Genomic DNA, 20,219 nt, shown 5'->3' on the forward strand with positions numbered 1-20,219 from the left:
ACTTCTAGAACCTTGCTTCCCAATGAACTCTTTCTTAAATTTGGTCTTCCAGTTTTCCTTTTCCACCACCTTTTTCTTATTCACCTGCTCCTAGTTTACAAAAGAAAGGGGAGACTCTCATCCACACACAAGAAATGTGAAACTATGGTGCTTATTGAGCTGGGTTGCTAAACATAAGGAGTGTTCCCACGCGGCTTTCTCCAGAAGGGGGAATCCCCCTGGGCAGCATCTTATTGTCTTATCGTCTATCCAGGTGACAAGTTTTTGGAAAACCTCCCTCCAAGAATTCATCCACCTTAGGGATAGGCCTTAGGAATAATGCGGGTGTCTCAAGGGCGTGTGTTAACGTGTCATATGATTTGAAAAATAAAGTTAGACTTTTTCTGACAGATTTGGCTCATTGGCTTGACACTGAAGGCTGACTTTATGGTGCCCAAAGTCATAAAAGCAAACGCATTAGATGAATAAGACTCTCCAGTGTTTTCTCAAAGTCATATTGAAGCACAGATATGATAATGCCAGAAATCACATCCTTTACTGCTAATTAACATTGTGAGGGGGAAATTTAGTTGTTGGTTTTTAAATGTTTAGAAAGAGAAAATTGAAAGAGAGAGAGAGAGAAAGAGAGAGAGAAAATTTGTGGGGGTACCTGAGCCAAATTTTTAAGACCATCAGGGAATAGGGATGCCCTCAGACTTGCCCAGTAATTGTGTGGTTTCAGGGACACCCAGAGCCAATGGCATTTTAGGACAACCCAGCACACCACAAAATGAAAGGCAGCCCCCTGGGGGTGCTGTCACCCAGTCAATCTCAGGAAATAATACCCTACAATTAGAAAAATTAATTTTCCAATTTTTACAATTAGAAAAAAAATTAAGATTTTTTTTTAAGAATACAAATTTAATCTTTAGAAAAGCCATTTAGCTCTTTCCTCCTGTGAAAATGATTTCCTTGTCGGTGCTACATTAGTCTGTGCAAGAATTAAGGACAAGATGTCAAACTGATAGTTTGAGTGTGCTTCTCTTTTTTCACTCATAATATAGCAATAGCAATAATATAATAATAATATCATACCTGCATTATAACGTAACCCATAAGTAAGAAGGTCAAGAATAGATCAGGTCCATGTCTGTGGGTCCATGGGCATTCTTCTATGCTGTTTTCCAAGGAGCAACAACAACTGAAAAGAAAAGGAAAGAAGAAAGGTTAAGAGAAATTAAAAGAAAGAAAAGGAGAACATTTACAGTCACCTCAGGACAACTAGCCCTACACAAAACGGGGAAGAAGGAGAAGTTTCTACCATTCTTTCAGGGTAGTCTTACTCCCTGGGGAGACTCTTCTCCCCTAGGCTTAGTCTCTTTGTTCATTAAACTACAGCATTCCTGGGTAAGTTAGAAGTAGAAAGACAGATGCTGAATGATGTCAATTACATGTGGAATCTAAAAAAGTCAAACTCATTGAAACGGAGTAGATTGGGGATTGCCAGGCCCTGGGGCGTAGGGCAAATGGGGAGTTGGTGGTCAAAGGGTACATATTTCCAGTTTTAAGCTGAATAAATTCAGGGATCTAACGTACAGTCTGGTGACTCTAGTTAATAATACTGTATTGTAGACTTGAAACTTGCTAAGAGAGTGGATCATAAGTGTTCTCACCATACACACACACACAAAAATCATAATTATGGAAAGTGATGAATGTGTTAACTATCGTCATTGTGATCATTTCACAAGTTATGCACACATCAGGGGCACCTGGTGGCTCAGTCAGTTAAGCGGCTAACTCTTGGTTTCGGCTCAGGTCACGATCTCAGGGTCATGAGCCACTGCATCAGGCTCTGCGCTCAGCAGGGAGCCTGCTTGAGATGCTCTCCCTCCTTCTCCCTCTGCCCCTCCATCTTGTCCTCTCTCTCTAAAAAATAAAATAAATCTTTTAAAAAGTATATACACACTTCAAATCACGTGGTACACCTTATATTTACACAACACTACTTGTCCGTTACCCCTCACTGAAGCTGTGGGAAAATGGACTCTCCCGTGACCATTTGCGTTCTGAAAGGGAGGTTTTGCCAGAAGGAGAGAACGTTGAGACGAGGAGGTGCAGGTTTCGTGTCTTCATGGATGGGTCTGCCTTGACCCAGAAGAAAGAAGCCTAGCAGAGACTTGTTCCAGTACTCTGTCACTTGTAATTTTCCTGAGTCTTTTATTTTCATAGCCTTACTGTCCTCAGTTTCACTGAAGAGGTTCCTCCCCAAGGAGGCAGGAGTGCACTCTAGGAATGTCTCATTAGAGAAAGACCTCAGCTGAATCATTCTGGCAAATATGTCACAGGTGGGTGTGTGTCCTGATTTGGGTGCAGATGGAGATAAGTCACATAAACTTGAAATCCAATGGTAAGTGGGGAAGATGTTACAAAATACTGGTGTCTTAGAAATAACTTTTAATAATAACAAATATTTGGGGAAAATAATACAAAACATATCCCTAATCTAAGGTAAACAGGTAAATTATTTAAATCCCCAGTTTTCTGACAATTTAAGGATTGGAGGAAGTAATCCTCAGGGTCACCATAGTTCTAACGTAAGCTACTGGACTTGGTGTCAGAAGGCCTGGACCAGCATCTGGCTCAGCTCCTCCATAACCTTAAGCAACTCACTTACCTGCCTTTGCAGTGTAGACTGCCCCAGTTGGTTGTCTGAACAATCTATTGGTTAATCAAAGTGAGATTTAATACTTATTATAGTGAGGGAGACCACCACCTCAGCACTCTTAGTAACGTCTCACAAGGGATGGGTCAGGAGTGGATATGTGTAAGGTTTTCGGCTTGGGGTGGTTTTTAGTGATTGAGATCGGGCAAGATTCTTGCTGTAAGAGTTTAGATCATTTCACAATATATACAAACATCGAATCATTATGTTGTATACCTTGAAGCTAATAGAGTACTATATGTCAATTATACCTCAATTTAAAAAAAAAAAAAAAAAAGAGTTTAGGACTCTCCAGGATACACAGTACTTATTACGGACAGGTACCCATTACTATTCTGGGGTTGGGGGCACAGAAGAGGGGACATCCCTTGGCCTCCCCTGGGGTCGGGGCACAGCGGAGGGCACATCCCTTGGTCTCCCCAGGCCCCCAGTGTTCTTTCCACCTGCTCTGGCTCCACAGTTCAGTTGTCAGTTGTTCCAATGGAGTTTGCTCCTCTGTTTTTCTCTTTCCTTCCTGATGTGGGGTAACTTTCTGCTGCCCAGAAGTCTATTCTATTCTGTCTTCTGAATTTTTAACCATCTCCATGCATTACCTTTAAAAATAAATTGCAAGATTTTTAGAAAAGCATTTTTTTAAAAAATGTTTAGGATTGATGGACCGAGCTGGGCAGGGTCTTGGCCTGAGTACCAATTATTTTTAGGAGCTTGGTTTGACCAGTTGAGTGATATATTATCTAGAGGCAGGGGCTGGTCCATGAGTCTATAATTCAGATGAATGGATTTTCAGAGACTTCCTGAAGCTAACAGTGAAATTACTTATTGGTTAACAGCCTTAAATTCTTGGGTAGGAATTTCCTGGAATGAATAGTAAAGTCCTATTGATGGAGAGGCCTAAGTTCTTAGTCCTGATGATTAAGCTGCGGGGCTGCCCTGAGTCTCAGTGCTCAGGGGATCCACATTTCCATTTGAAACAATATCTACGTTATTCCAGAAAAGAGTATGCTATATACCTTGCCTATGAAGAGGAAATTTGAGCCGACAAAGGGAAAAGTCAGAGAGAAAGGGGCCTAGAGTCGGAGGTATTTGAATCATCGGAGTCACCAGTGACTTCTACACATAATCATCTCTAATTTGTTCATCTGTGTTCTTCCATGTAGTATTTTCTTAAAATCAATCCATGCTCCGAGAAATAGAAATGAATTTCTCCACAGATTTGGGAACTCTCTGATAGAAACAAAAGTGGGGCATTCTGACAGACCTCGAGGTTACGGTCACATGCTTGCATGCAGGGGTTTGCCTGGGGCAAATGGGCATCCGTATTTGTTTTTCCAAGATTTATCTGGGAGGAGTGTACAGAGGAGGATGTTCCATCACCTAAATTGTAAAATCCAGGGTTACTGTGAAATTCACTCTCGTTTTGACTTGGCCTATGCCGTTCAGCTTCACCAAGGAAGCTTCCCTCGGAAAGCAGTGACCTTTCCACTACATCAGGAGAAATCAAAACAAATAGCAGTGCGCTTTCCACAGCCTCGCGCCCTCTACTGAGATTTGTCCCTTCAGAGCCCTGAAATTGAGCACAGATGCATTATCATTCCTGCTAGGCTGAATACAGAGAGAAATGTAAAAAATAAAATAATTAAACATTTTACATTACTTTAGAAAATGCCATCCTTGGCCATCAGGACCTCACTAGTTAGGAAGTATCATTACAGCTTTTTTGAACGCTTGGTCTAGTATGATATTTGCATTCTGATATTTGGATCTATGACAAAATTCTCCTTGCCGCGCACTGGTATTAATAATTTTTTAAAGTCTAAGGCATAGTAGTGGGGCGCCTGGGTGGCTCAGTCGGTTAAGCATCTGTCTTTGGCTCAGGTCATGATCTCAGGTTCCTGGGATTGAGCCCCATGTTGGGTTCTCTGCTCAGTGGGGAGTCTGCTTCTCCCTCTCACTCTCTGTGCTCTCTCGCTCTCTCTCTCTCAAATAAGTAAATAAAATCTTAAAAACTAAAGTCTAAGGAATAGTTGTTAGTTGAATACTACTTACTACAAAAAAATTAAATATAATTAATGATGTGGGGTGTTAGTTTTTCTGTAAGAGAATCATTTTTATTGACTAGAAATACAATTTATATATAAATAAAGTCAGAACATATTTATTAAGATATAGATTTTTAAATGGCATTAGCTAGATTTTCATCCTGACAGAAAGGACTCACTCATTCAAGAAATACTTCTGTAGCATCTTCTGTGTGCGAGGCATTTTCCAAGATACTGGACACATAGATTATCCCCTCAAGGAGCTCATGTTTGCCCTGAGAACGTACTGTGACACTAGTCAGGTGGAGGGGTCTTCAATAATACCTCTAGTTCCCTGAACACAACTGTGACAAGAAGATTCATACAGAGCATTGTCACGGTTCCCTGACTGACTTTAATAGTTAAGATCATTTACTAAAATGTTTCATAAAATAGAGTGTTTTCTACCTTTTAATCTTATTTCCATTATGCCATGAAAATGCCTTTCCAACATGAAGATGGAGAGGAGATGGGAAAAGAATGAATGATGAGTACTTGTGAAGACCCACGTATGATGCTAAGATCTTACGCGTGTTATCTCAGTCAGTCAGTACAACACACCTATGCAGAAAAACAGTTATTACCCCCATGTTATGCACGACAAAACTCAGTCTTAGACTGGGTAAGTACTTTCTCCCAAGATCACATACCATAGAAATGATCTTGGGTATCACATCGATACCTACTACAACCTGATTTCCCAAATGGGCAGCCATATTTATGTGTCCCTAACAACTTATGCAACTAAGTTCTCCCGTTTACTGGAAAGTGACTGTGTGCTCAACACTGTACTCCTTTCTAAGCTCTGTCTCACTAGGGCCTCATAGCAAACCCCAAAAGTCAAGGAGTATTAGCTCTGTTTTAGAGATGAAGAAATTAAGGCTCAGGAAGCTTAGGCGACTTGCCTAAAGTCACCCTGTCTAGCGAGTCAGGCCACTGTGCTAGTCTTGCTAACATAAGGTATCATCAGAACATTTCATGGATATACTCCCAAACTAATAACACAGATTCATCAACCACGGTTGGCATCGCCAATAGCTGGCTGAAAGTCCTGGGAATGGAGACCCATGATCTTTGAAATGCCTGAAGTGCAACTATGACATTCTCCATTCTGCTTGATTGAGCCAGGGGGAAAAAATGGTCCTATCCCAGAATTAGGAAACCTAGCCAAACGGGTAGAGACCAGCACTTTGCAAGTACAACCGGCCAAGGGAGAGGGGAGGGCATGGTCACAGGTGTTGGTAAAGGTGAGCCTGATTGATTTGGCAGGTGGAAGAATGATTGAGAATGGAACTGAAACCAAGATCACTGGGTAGGAGGGGCTGGTGATCAGGGCCTGAGGACCAGCTGGAAGAGAATCTCTACCTGCCTTCAGAGGCACCGCCCGCAGAGGCACAGTGACTGCCGTGGCTGAGACGAGCATGGCATTGTCTTCTGCACGGGTGGTGACTGCCTACCTGGAACCTCGGTGTGCCCCTGACTTTGGAGCTCTGTGACTGATGGGGGGCTGAGGACTTAGCCAGGGGGCTTCGTCATGGGCTGTAGGCTGAACGCAAGTGTGTTTTTGCCCCGTGGCCTCTTCCAGGTCCCTGTTCTCCCAGCTCTGCCTCCCCGGGGTCCAGGACAGACGAACTGACACCTGGGCTCTTCTCTAGAACATAAGCATCTAGGTCACACTCCTCAGGAAGACAGATGAGCCTGAGAGTGCAGAGACTGAGGAGATAGTGGCGTTTTCTGGAGGTAAGCATTCAGATTAAACCGCAGTGATGCCCTCCAAGAGGCCAGCTGTTCCTATGCACATCATTAGCTACAGGACAGGGAGACTTTGAGGAAAGCACAAGCAGCCTCTTCATTCTTACCCTGTTCTCTCTGGTCTAGACCCAGAGCTTCCAGTTCTCTGAAGCAGGACCAATTACATAGAAATCTGAGGGAGCTTAATAATGCGAAGCGTTAGCATCTTACCCCGGGTGCTCCTGCCCATTTGGCAAGCTCTCCATTTCAAATTCTTGTTTCATCGTGTAGCCTAGTGATTCAACAGCTTTGGAGAAGGTCAAGTGAGTTCTCTGCAGCTCCACTTTCTGGGCACCACTAGCAAGACGCACTCTGCATGGCTCAGAGGGCCTGAGCACCTTGCAGCCTCTCACAGACCTTCGGGTTAGACCTGCCAACCACTCAGTGGAATGCGCTCCAGCTGCAGGGAGGGAGGGAGGGGAGGGGGGAAGGGCCAGAAAGACCCTGCAGATGAGAGGAAGCAGATACCCCTAAAGCTGGGTTTGGGTCAGCCTCCTGACATAGAAGCAGGTTTTTTTAAATTTTTATTGTTATGTTAATCACCATACATTACATCATGAGTTTTTGATATAGTGTTCCATGATTCATTGTTTGTGCATAACACCCACTGCTCCATTCAATACGTGCCCTCTTTAATACCCATCACCAGGCTAACCCATCCCCCCACCCCCTCCCCTCTAGAACCCTCAGTTTGTTTCTCAGAGTCCATAGTCTCTCATGGTTCGTCTCCCCCTCCGATTCCCCTCCTTCATTTTTCCCTTCCTGCTATCTTCTTTTTTTTTTAACATATAATGTATTATTTGTTTCAGAGGCACAGGTCTGTGATTCATCAGTCTTACACAATTCACAGCGCTCACCGTAGCACATACCCTCCCCAATGTCCATCACCCAGCCACCCCATCCCTCCCACCCCCGACCACTCCAGCAACCCTCAGTTTGTTTCCTGAGATTAAGAATTCTTCATATCAGTGAGATCATATGATACATGTCTTTCTCTGATTGACTTATTTCACTCAGCATAATACCCTCTAGTTCCATCCACATCGTTGCAAATGGCAAGATTTCGGGTTTTTTGACGGCTGCATAATATTCCATTGTATATATAGACCACATCTTCTTTATCCATTCATAGCAGCAATTTTTTAGGACAAATATTTGGCAAGAATAACCCGAAGTCTTCAAAAACCAGAGTACTGGGTATTAATATACTCAATATTAATAAAACATTAAATTATTAACATTTGATTTAGTAAAGATATTTGTTAACATGTGTAATATATTTATAGATGTTCATATATTAAATACTAATTATTAATTTCGAATATATTACCAGCAAAACATTAAATATTAACCAAATATGTAATAAAATATTAGATAGTTTCATAAATATTTATCTGTGATTCTATTTAGGCCGCCTAGTTGTTGGTTTCTCTTATTCCTGACATTTAAAAACTCTTGTAGATTAAGTTAAAGACCATTTGGAGAAACAGAGATTAAGTAAATATGTGGAAATTAAGTGTATTCAGAGAGCAATAAGGAGATAAGATCTCTGGGTATAAGCATTTGTATAAAACATAAAAGGTGAAAATTTCGAAGAGGCCAAATATAACTTAATTTAAGCAAAATAATTTTTTTTGCTTTTTTAAAACCAAACTTTCTTTCCTTGAACTTTTCTTAAATTTTTTATTGAGATGTAATTGACACATAGCATTATATTAATTTCAGATGTACAACATAATTCGAGGGGATTTGTGTGTATTGTGAAATGATCATCACAGTAAGTCTAGTTAATGTCCGTCATCACGCACAGTAAAATAATATATTCTAAACATGTTCTCCTAAGTCTTTCCTGATTTGTGATAATCAAAATATGTTCTATTTCATTGAGATTGTACATGATGTGTACATTATTACAAAGTGATTGTAATAGTGCTATGCATCAGGAAAGCTACTATTAAATTTCATCTAACAGATGCAGCAAGATATTTGAACAGGGTTTTTCTTTTCCTATTTTATCATTGGAGCATAAAGTAATAAGTAGTATAAGAAAATCCGTATGGGTAGAAAAATTGGTTCATATGGTTTATGCAACATTTGCAAAATTTCACTTTTCTTATAATAAAAAGTTCAGTCTTTGCATTGTAATTTACGTTTTTCTGAGTCAGATGGAGCATTACTAAATTTAAACCCCCAGTACGGTGTGAGGTTTCAGACAGTCTTATTTCCTGAATTCTAATAGATGCACTGAAGGCAGGGATTTCCCATGCGCAGATTTTCCTTTTTATTTATTATACCTACTTATGATAAGACAATAAGGCTTCCTTTATGTATTCAATCTACCGTGAGGTTCTGGTTGCCCGTGTATTTACTTGTGTACATATGACAACATTTTTATGAATAGCACAAGGTTGGAAAGAACAAATCGGATGTCGCTTAATACTAAAGAGCCATATCCATTTACTCAGGACTGGGTTGACTCACAAAGGATTGGGGTATTCACTACGATAAAAATGCAGCTTTTTCCTCATCTCAGCAAGAGGCCATTACAGAGAAGCTCACCTATTAGCATCTGTGGTTGTCTCCCCTTAGGAGGATTTCATTGTCACTCTCCTGGAGTCAGGTAAGAGCCCTTTCCAGGAAATACTCATTACCCATTCTCTTACCCTGGTCTACAGCCATAGTTTCACGTAATTACCACTGAAGGACTATTTTCCTGTTTTCTCTTGGTGTGATTACATCATATTAACCAACATTCGATAATACTTTGCAATGTATAAACTTGTGGAGCTCAAAAATCTAAGTAAAATCCCTCAAATTTAATGCTCTGCAAAGTTACATTGCAGTTCCTTTCGACGGTAATTACGTTTAATACCAGATGGTTTCATGCAATCTGACTTTTCTATAATGAATGAAAATAATTTGAAGACTCATAGACCTCTCTCTTTCATTACAGAATGTACAGGCTTTTCCCACACCCTTGTTCTGGAACATTAAGAAAGAAGATATGGAGAGAGAGAAGAAAGAAACCGAGGACCCCCTGCTACTATTTCTATAAACAACTAGTGGTGTTTAAAGGCTAATAAAGCTCCAAAGATCTCTCTTATAACCATAATCTTTGGGCCAATTTTAAAATATTTTAGGTGGACGAGTGTCAAGAAAAATAGAGACAATTTCTTAAGACATGATTCTCTTCCAACCTCCATAAAAGATTATATATATATATATATATATATATGGCTGTCATATAAGGGGCAATTGAAATTCCACAGCACAAAGCAATGCAGAGAGAGGGGGAAAAAATAGAATCAATCTTTCATATGTTTTTTTCAAAGGCTTGGCAAGAAACCAGGGGTAATATTTTTGCAACTGGGAATGTGTGTTTGCTGAAGAATATTCCCACATTTGAATCATCATCAGGGGTCCTAGTCTTGTTTTACTTTCAAAGGTAGAGAGGGCATCACATTGACCCCAACTGGGAAAAGGAAAATGCCCCACTGTAATTCTCCTCCAGGGAGCAGGAATAAAGGGATTACATATGCCTGCATAATGGAGAATTTCCTCACTCAGACAAGACAAAAGACTTCATTATTTTTCACCAGACACTTGAAGCCTTGTGCCTCCCAGTACCAGAAGAGAGGCAGAGCAATGTTTTATGTTAAACCACTAGATGGAGTTTCTAAGAAACTTGCCCTGATGAAGCGATACGGAGAAGGCAGTGAAGACTTGATACCATGACTCTATGGCCCATCCCCTAAGAAAAGCTAGACAGTGCCTGAAGTTCGTGGTGTGTGTTTTCAATATTATCAGCTTCGCTTTTTCTCTAGGCAACAAATAAATTAAAGTTTTTATCCTGAAAATATATTTATTTTATCTGCAGTTGAGACCAAAAAGCATCTAAATTCTAATAAGAAATTTAAAGTGGCAAAATATAACTTAATCGAATATTCAAATACTTTTCCTTCTGACTAGTTCTATCACTGAGTAACTTTAGTGATATGTACATCTCACTTCGTATTGTTAAAGTAATAAAAGTCTCAAATGCCTTACTTACTATATCAGCGTGGTAGTAGATTCCTCTAAGACACCATGTATGGAGACCATGTTCCCAGTGACAGATCAGACCCCCCCCATTTAAGAAATTGAAATGAGTTCAGCTCTGCCTCATATTGACTTGTAGGTTTCCCTTAATAGCTTCACATAGAATATAGAAAAAGATTTATAAATTTTCTACTTGCAAGAAGCAGTGTCTGATTTTTTTTTTATTCCTGTCTCAGAGTCTCATCTATTATGGGTGTGCAGCCCATCCCTTGAGTAGCATAGTATCCTAACTGGAGACAAAATTAAGATTAACTTCCCCTTAAAAAGCATATTTCAAATACATGCTGTTCTGTTCATGATTATTTCCGTGCTTCATAAGCGTGAAGTGATCAAAAGAGACATTAAAATATTGGATCTTCACAAAATTTCAAGGTTCATTCATTTCACAAATATTTATTGAGCGCCTACTATGTACAAGGTGAAGTAATAAGTGAGCAATGACAAAGTCAGCCCCTACTCTCTTGGAGCTGTTTGGAGAGAGGCCCATATAAGGAACCGAAAGAGCAAAGAGGGTGACATGGCGGGAGCGAGTCCTTGATGGTAGAAGATGAAGCAGACCCTACGTGACTTCGAAGTCATGCTGAGCTTCTAGACTTAGTCTTTCTCTGAAGAGCAGTAGGATGTTGAAGATTTTAAGACAGCGATGATTAACTATATTCGTTACCAGTTGCTGCCTAACAAGTTACTCCAAAGCTTGGTGATTGAAACAATGCAGATTAATCTCAAAGTCTCAGTCAGGAACTGGGTGTGGCTTACCTGGGTCTCTCACTAGGCTGCAGGCATTTTGACTTGCTCGAGAGGAATCCCCTTCCTCGCTCACTCTCCCATTCATTTTTTTTTTTTTTAATATTTATTTATTTGACAGAGAGACACAGCGAGAGAGGGAACACAAGCAGGGGGAGTGGGAGAGGGAGAAGCAGGCTTCCCGCGGAGCAGGGAGCCCGATGCGGGGCTCGATCCCAGGACCCTGGGATCATGACCTGAGCCGAAGGCAGACGCTTAACGACTGAGCCACCCGGGTGCCCCTCACTCTCCCATTCTTAATAAGATTTAGCTCCCCATGAGCGGTCCGATTAATGCTTTGGTTCCTTACTCGTCCACTGTGAGCAGAAGGCCCTTCTCATTCCCTAAGAAATGGATCTCCCCGTTCTACGGAGGGTGGCAGTCCTCCGCCCTCTGTAAAATGTTTTAAGACCAGCCATGACCTGGGACAACATGGCAGCCTGCTTCAGCAGAGCCAGCAAGTGAGGGAACAAGGGACAGTGAGGAGATGAAATGCGTGTCTTTTGTGACCTATCCCATCCCATTTGCCTTGTATTTGTTAAGAGCAAGCCCCTAAGTCCTGCCCACATTCTTGGGTTATGCCAGAGCATGAAAACCAGGGGCGGAATCATTGGGGGCCATCTGAGAAACACCTGCATGGTGACTTGCAGGTGTTCATTTCAGAGATCACTTTGCTCACAATAATAACACAAAAGGTTTATTAAGAGTGGATGCGTGGAGACAGGTGAAGAGGCTCAGCTCTAGTCTGTAGCATATATCACTGTTGATCAGGGTCAGAACAGAGAAGACTTACCTTCCAATATGACCCTCTGTCCCACACTTGCTCTTCTGTCCTCCATCCTCTGTAGAATGTTTTAATACCAACCCCGATATGGGACAAGATAGAAAAGTAAATAATAGCAACTAAAATGTAAACAAAGTGTCAGTATTTCCAAAGACCGGCACATTCATATAATCATAGCTGATCCTCCCAACTCCCTACGAAGTTGGAGGGAAAGGTGATGTTGTTCCCTATTTTACGTAGAGGACACGGAGGCTCAGGGGATGCCCATCCCCCACCTGAGGTCCCACAACCAGCAAAAGCTGAGATCAGAACTATATGGTTCTAAACCTTGTGTGTTCTCAAATCGACTTCTCCATTAGGCGTCCAGTTGAAGGCAGAACTTTCTGTCTGAGCTATGCTGCTGGGTATGAAAGTACTAACCTAATGTGCTGTTTGAACCTGGAGACTAGCAAGTTCCAGATCCAGCCCTGCACCTCCCTTAGCCTCCTGTCTCCTTATACCTCCACCGTCTGCCTCGAGCTCACTCCTGCTCTCCATCACTCTGCCCGTGAGCGCCAGCAACCTCTCTTCCTGGGAACATGAGGATGAGTGCTCAGGTGGTCCCTAAAGAACTCACCATCTAATGTCCAACGATGATAAAAATGCCATAAGCATTGAATAACGTTGGTTAATAATATGCCACAGGAACATGGGACATAGAACTGTCAAAGTTTGTAATTACATTACTCATGTCAGAAATACTGTGCGGTAGTTCATAGTTTGGATTACAATATATGCTTGTGTATAATACAGTTGTATTTCCTTTAAAAAATAGTAAAGCAGAGGCTTACCATACTTTCGTGTGAACCTTGGCACCTTGTAGTAGAGAATGTATAACCTCTTAGTGGAATCCAGTCATGCCAGATTGAAGTGAATAATTTTCTACCAAGCCTGTTATTTTCCAAAATAGCAAAATATTTTACATTGTCAAAGAATGTGACAATGGCTTACTTGCATAAGGCTCTTTTATTTATGCAGAAACGTCCTAAGGTGGCCTTCTTTCTATACCTGCTTCAGTGTCCGGGTGTCCTCAGGGCAGATGTATCATGAGTTTCTGTCTCTTGCTCCCTGCGTCCTCCCTCATACCCCAGATTTAGGTCCTTCCATCCAAGTTCCTCCCTTCACCCATAGGAAACCCATTCTTGGCAGCTGGGTCTTTTGTATAATGTAGTTAGATGTTTCCCATATGTTTTCCTCTAGACAGATTTATATATCTATAGAAGAGTTGCTCCTTCTGTACCATTACCTGTTGTTTCTGTGGGAAAACTATTACAGATAAATAGCTGGTTATTAACTATATTGGATGCCGTGCCTAGAGGAGAATTTTGAGTTTCAATTTTAGTAAGATCTGCCACTGTCCTTAGTAGACGAAAAAGGCTTTCAGGAGCCTTCAAAAGAACTGCCCTTCATGTGCCCTCCACTCACCCCACCCCTGCAAATTGCCTTCACCCACATGGTCATTTAACAATTTGCTAGGTGAATGTAGCCCCTAGTTTTCCACTAAGAAACTCTAGCGTTTACCAAAGAATTTCCTACTTCAAAAACCACTATAGAGACTCAAAGGAAAGATATGCTCTGAGATATCAGAGCATATGGTCTGAGAGACTCAACAGGAGTTGAGCTGCCAGATGAAGATGGAGACAGTTGTTGACCTTTGTCTTGGTGCAGAGATGGGGGCAGTCCTGGGGTGTGGGGTTGGACGGGGGCTCAGAGACAGTTGCACTGAGCCCGAGGCCCCACAGTCGATCTCAGAACACTAAGGGAAGAGGGCTGGATCTCCCTGATTTCACTTTGCTTGGGTTACGTGGATACCTTTGGAGTTCCAGGAAAAGAGGTGTTGGGTAAGCAGCCTCTGCTCAGAGAACACAAGGCTCTGGCAGGGTCCCCTCCATGAGGAAGTGCAAACCACCAAGGTGTACGCTTGGCTTGAGCAGAACTCTGAAGTCACTTGTCACGCCATTTAACTGGCCCAGAGTTAGTGAGCATTTTTTTCTCTTTCTCGTCGTTTTCTGGTTTGAAATTGTACCAGCAAACACTGTTATATACACAGAAGAAAGTGATAGGAAGAGGAAATGAGAGCCAGTGGTTTTATATATTCTACACATAGGAGTGGTTGTCTCAGTCTGGTTCAACACATGTTTTCTGATGGCAGGGTAGAGCTAAAAACCAGCCCCTCCATCACCCTGACCTTCTCTTACAGAGAACAAAGATGCACATGTCACGTGCTTAGCTTGAAACTCCAGCCCATTTTACTGCTATGTTCCGAATTCTCTAGACCCCAGCGGGAAAGAAAGGGCTGATCTTGAGCCAAAGAGGAAAGGGGCGTTGCTTTCTCACCACACTTGAGCCCTGTTGTTGGTAGAGAGGATGGAAATGCCATAGGGTGTGGAGTCTTTCCAATAGTGGGTGCATCTCCACCCACCATGGAGACCTCCCTGTCTTGTTCGGTCAGAGGAGGGAGTCTCAGCAGGATCCACAGAGCCACCCCAGCGGGAATGGGTGTGTGAAGTTGACTTGGGTGTTGGGACACCCATGAGGTTCTGGAGTCTGTAGATGCAGTCCTAACTCTTCCCCAGCAAGAATGCCTGGGCATGCTCAGACTGGGCTGTGGGGCAAGTACCAGCAGTCCTTTATCAGATGCAGCTCGAAGCCAGTGACATTCTTCCATTTCAGACATAGCAGGGACAGCCAGCTCGAAAGGGTATACTGTATTCAAGTTGCATATGCTTTGTATGTAAGCCCTAAGGGCTCAGCTACTTTAGGAGGGGGGAACTCTTATGACAAAAAATAAAGTTTACTAAGACAGTGGCTAAAGTTTAAGCCTTGATGTTTACACAAATGGCAGGAATCTGTAGATCTGTGCCAAGATAACACTGCTTTCCAAATAGATGTTCTCCAGATGCTTCATCATTTGCCGTCCTTGGTTCAGGGAAGAACAATTCTTAGTCTATATACATCGTGCGAGATCGTGCTAAAGCTTTGTGAACTCAGCCTAACTTACAAATGCGTCTTCTTGGCGGGACACCCTCCTAGTCCTGGAAATAAGCACATTCTCTGTCTCTCGCTGCCGTAAATCCTTGCTGTCCGACGAAATTTTGACTTTGGGTTTTATCTTGAACTTCTCCGTGGTGCTTATTAAACTAAGAAGAGTGATGTTGGGGTGGGGGGATGGCTTCCTGTAACGCATTTACATTCGTTGAATTTGCATGATTTTCATAGGTATTTGCCACAATTATCTTCATTGGCATCAAAAGCGTTTTTAACTACTTGAATATACACGTGATATGGTAAAAGCTGCTTCAAAGTATGCTAAACAGACATGGATCTTTTTCTTGAAGATCTTGGCTCTGAGACAGACGGTGATTATCTAATTCAAAGCCAATCTAGAAATGTGTTTTAGGAAGCATAAGTATGAAAGTTTCATGGAAAGCAATGACAAAAGTCATGTGTTCAGGTGTGGAAAAACATGGCATCATAAGATTTGCATATCATAAAATCCTTGCATTTTAAGTCTCTGAGTTTTCTTTGAGATCAAGGTCTTGTCCTCACTTTACCAATAAAAGAACAGCCCAAAGGTCACTCACCTAGTCCGTGACAGTGTCGCCTGTGGGACGCAGGTCTCGGAGCCTCTGTATTATTTTCTCTCCACTTGACTACTATGTCAAGGGAATTGCTGTCATTTCCAGTTGGAGGGAGCTTTCTGGAAGAGGAATTTTGTTTTCTGTTCCAATCATTCACACACCAGGTGTTGAGTCACCCAATTATCTTCCCTCATTAGCAAATCTGAAACTATACCAGCCCAGGTATGCTTTCAAGGGGTCATGTTTTAAAAAGTCTTCAGAGTTTCTCATGGCTGCCAAGAAAGTGGTAACCAGTTACCTGTAAGCCACAGGCTTTAGACTGAGGTTTCTTGGGTATTAATCTCAGCTTTCATTACTTCTCTTTACCAGGCACTTTCGCGTCTAGTTTTGTTTTCCTATTTCCCTGGAGTTCTGCAAAATTTCCTTGGAACATATACTCCATCATCCAAGAGGCCTGGGTGGACAAATCCTTCCCCAAAGGGCTGTTCTTAGAAACCTCCTTGTCTAAATTCAAAACCAACATCATGCCTACCTAGGGTGAGGCTGGCCCTACTGCTTGCAGGATCCCGATGGAAGCTCCCCCCTTGGGTGGGGGGAGACGGGTCGTGGCAGGCGGGAGCTTTCTGTTTATTTCCAGCACCCCTGCGTCGCCTAGCTGTGACAGCTGTGCTTTGTAAGTGTTCTTGACGCTGAGCCTCAAGCCCATTTTCCTCCATGGTTATTTGTCATTTGCTGTGTTTTGCCTGATCATTGGTGTTTCCTTAAAAATAATAAGAGTAATGAGCAGTTATGTTATTATTCATCCCAAGTGTACAGATCATGCATTTATCTTGGGCTCCTTTTTTTTTTTTTTTTTTTTTTTTTCCTAGAGCCTGCACTCGACAGCGCATGCTGAGCGGATCATTTGAGGGGCAGCCAGCAAAGGAAAGGTCAATTCTCAGTGTGCAGCATCATATCCGCCAAGAGCGCAGGTAAATAGACCAGGAGACAAAGCTGCAGAGAAACTAAGGAAAGGAGTTTTACAGGAAATGGTCTCTGTGCACAGCCCCGGTTAGCAGACAGGCATGTGGGAGGAACTTTGTTCTGTTTGCTGATGGCAATAATAACGAAACTCACAATCAGATTCAAAGAGTCAAAAAAAAATCTTTCAAAAACCTTTTCCTTCGTGATGGCCAAATTCTTACTTTTAAGGATCAGAAGGAAAAATTCTGCAATTTGTTAGATGAGATCAAAGGCATTTGAATAATCAAAAGCTTTCGCTAGGAAAAGAAATGATAAGCATTTGTGATGCTATCAGAAAAGTTACTTTATTTTGTTCTTATAATGGCCATTGTTCAAAAGTCAAAATTTGGCTTTGGATGTATTGACCAGTTGGTTGTGGTTGTTTTAGGTCACTGAGACACGGATCCAATAGCCAGAGGATCAGCAGGGGGAAATCTCTTGAAACCCTGACTCAAGATGTAAGTTCTCAGCGATGCTTTGAATTTGGGAAGCATGATTATGAAAATGCATTTAAATTACTGTTTAGAATGTTCCAGCGCCTGGGCCCTTCTGTCACACTGTCCTGTCTCCGTAAGACTTTATATCAGAGGAAATCAGGAGACTCGGGAAGCAAATTGAATGGCCAGTACAAAAGAGTGACCATTAACTGTTCAAAAATCCAGACATCCCACAAAGCACATGTCTTCATTAAGATAGCAACACAAAAGTGACGTGTGACTTGCCTTTGACTGACATTAAAGATATTCAAAGCATTATATAGAATTTATCTGTATCGTTAACTTTAAACCTTTACTAAAATTTCCAAATATTCTGGAATCTAGATCCAGTGTCTGTAACTTCAGGGCTTTACCTACTAAGAAGTAAAATCTTACTTCTGGAAGAATTTTTCTTTCAAAGACTGCATACTATTTCCCAAGAATTTCTTTGCTTTCAGACTCTAGGTCATCCATTGATTTATTAACTGACTCAAAAAAAACATTTACCAAGTGTTTATTATGTGCCAGGTCCTGTTCTAAGTGAGGAGGAGCAGTGGGGAAACAAGACAAAACCTCTGCCTTCCAGGAACTTAAATCCCATAAGAGAGACAAAGACTAAACAAGGAAAGAAATATATAATCATTTCTGGAAGTGTTTTTTATTTATTTTCCATCATGTCTTCATTGCTGTGACAGTTTGCTCTGCATTATAAAAAAAAATAAAATGATATAAAGAAATCAAAAGTGTAGATATGGAGGCAGGGAATGTTCGAGAAGATGGTCAGGGTTCACACCTCTGTGTTAGACCAGACACCCGGACAAAGAGAAGAAACAAGCCACATTAAAAACCCAGGCAAACCCACGGAGGCAGAAGTCTGACCTCTGGGTTAGACTCACTAGCAGCTGTATCATGCTGAGATTTCTAAGATACTTGTAAAGTACATATTAAATAATCATCATTGGTGACACCCTCATTAAAATATAGGTCTTAAGTTGAGTCTAGCTACGTTGGCTAAGAAAGCAGAGTCCTGAATGTTCAGAGCCAAGGATGGCATTGGAGAAAGGAGATCTAGCAAGAGAAAGGTAGCAAGCCTTTGGGTTTTTTGGGTTTTGTTTGTCTTTTTCACCACTTTACCTCTCATTTCTTAAGTTTCTGGAGTTTCCAGAATAATACAACTGCTTTCAATAGGTAGAAACTGCTATCTTAGAGTAAACTCTCCTAACTAAGTGTTCCAGGCACAACTGACAATAGAAGAAGTTGGTGATGAGAACACCTGATACCATCATCGCCCATTTTACAAGGTTCTAATTGGTGTGTGCACCTGTTAGTGCCATGATTTTTAAGCCAGAACCCTGTCAGATATGATCTACCATATTGTCTACATGGAATTGTGATTGGATCCAACACATGGCCTATGTACGCATAATTTGGGGGCCAGGCATGTTGTATGGAGAAAACCTCTATGAGAAAATTCAGAGAGACAACACTAATTCAAAGCACTTTCCTTCAGTGTGATTCACTAGAAATACATAGTCTACTTAAGAGCCAAATTAGACCACGGCTTCGAGAATATGTGTTTAAAGATACACAACGAAAGACCCTACCTATATAATCTGAATTCCAGAGGCTTAGTTCTTCTTCAAAGACTTTTTATTCTATTTATTACACAGACATATAATGAAAACCTATTCTCCATCTCCAAAGCAAAAAGTGATGAGGCTCTGCTAATTTCCTAAGAAACCACTCCTGATGTCTTTTCCTCCATAACAGAAGCAATTTAAAATAGTTTCATCTGTCTCACTTATTCCAATTGATAGAAGATACAGATAATGAAATCTAAGGAATATTTGCAATAATATCTACAGGTTATTTGAGCAATGGCTGTCCATGTCCCAGGGAGTGAAAACCAGAGTCAGGGTCCTGCATGATCAGGCCCCCTCCCACCCCCCTGATCTCAGTGTCTCCTACCCTGGTGCCTGCCCTCTTGACTCCACCCACAGGGCATCTTGCTGTTCCATGTGCACACAGCTGTTCCCTGCGCATGAGGACCCACCCATCCTCTGGAAAAGCACACTTCTGCAGATACCCAGTGGCCTGCAGATCCTTCTCGTCTTAGCTCAAATAACAGCTTCTTATTGAGGCCTGCTGTGACCAGTCAAACGTGGAGCCTTCTAGCACTCTCTGTCCCCTTTGATTTTTACCATAGCACTAAACATCTAACACCCTCCCGTATTGTGATTCAATTTTTATCTCTCTCCCCTGACTAGAATGTCAGCCCCACAAGAACTGGATTTTATCCTTTCTTTTTGCTTTTTTGCCATATCCTCAACACTCCAACAGTGCCTGGCACATAATAGGTCCTCAGTAAATATTTCTATTGAAAGAAGATACTCTTTGGAAGGAAAAAATACCCTTATTAAGATGCCTGTTGTCATTAAAGATATATATATATTAACATCAAGATATTTATTTCAGCTTTTCTAAAAATGATCTTTCTGGGCCTTCAAAAAAAAAAAAAACTTTCCATTTTGATGTGCCCCCTTTTATTGTATTTCTAGCATTCCAATACAGTGAGATATAGAAACGCACAAAGGGAAGACAGTGAAATCAAGATGATCCAGGAAAAAAAGGAACAAGCGGAAATGAAAAGGTACGGGGCTCTCTGGTCTTTCTGGGCTCTGGCTCTGGAATGACAGGCTTTCCCTCAGCCTTCCTGTACATGCATGTCCCCTTCCAGGAAAGTGCAGGAAGAGGAGCTGAGAGAGAATCACCCATACTTTGACAAGCCTCTGTTCATCGTTGGACGGGAGCACAGGTTCAGAAACTTCTGCCGGGTGGTGGTCCGGGCACGCTTCAATGCGTAAGTGCACTCCATTTCAGCCA

The 20,219-nt window shown here is 41.7% G+C and overlaps 1 protein-coding gene across 5 annotated transcripts in view; it reads left to right on the top strand.

The window, feature by feature from the left end:
• NALCN (sodium leak channel, non-selective) overlaps positions 1-20,219 on the top strand; it is a 308,843-nt gene that overhangs the window by 246,602 nt on the left and 42,022 nt on the right. For 4 of the 5 annotated variants that reach the window (XM_027590535.2, XM_027590538.2, XM_027590537.2 and 1 more), the window contains 4 exons: positions 16,728-16,829; positions 17,249-17,318; positions 19,895-19,986; positions 20,074-20,196. In XM_027590535.2, coding sequence (XP_027446336.2) covers positions 16,728-16,829; positions 17,249-17,318; positions 19,895-19,986; positions 20,074-20,196 — 387 coding nt within the window. Of the gene's footprint in view, positions 1-9,106; positions 9,194-16,727; positions 16,830-17,248; positions 17,319-19,894; positions 19,987-20,073; positions 20,197-20,219 lie in introns of all 5 variants that reach the window. The other variant, XM_027590539.2, reaches the window with a different exon arrangement.

The sequence above is a fragment of the Zalophus californianus genome, chromosome 3 (assembly GCF_009762305.2).
Source record: "Zalophus californianus isolate mZalCal1 chromosome 3, mZalCal1.pri.v2, whole genome shotgun sequence".
NCBI classification, from domain to species: domain Eukaryota; kingdom Metazoa; phylum Chordata; class Mammalia; order Carnivora; family Otariidae; genus Zalophus; species Zalophus californianus.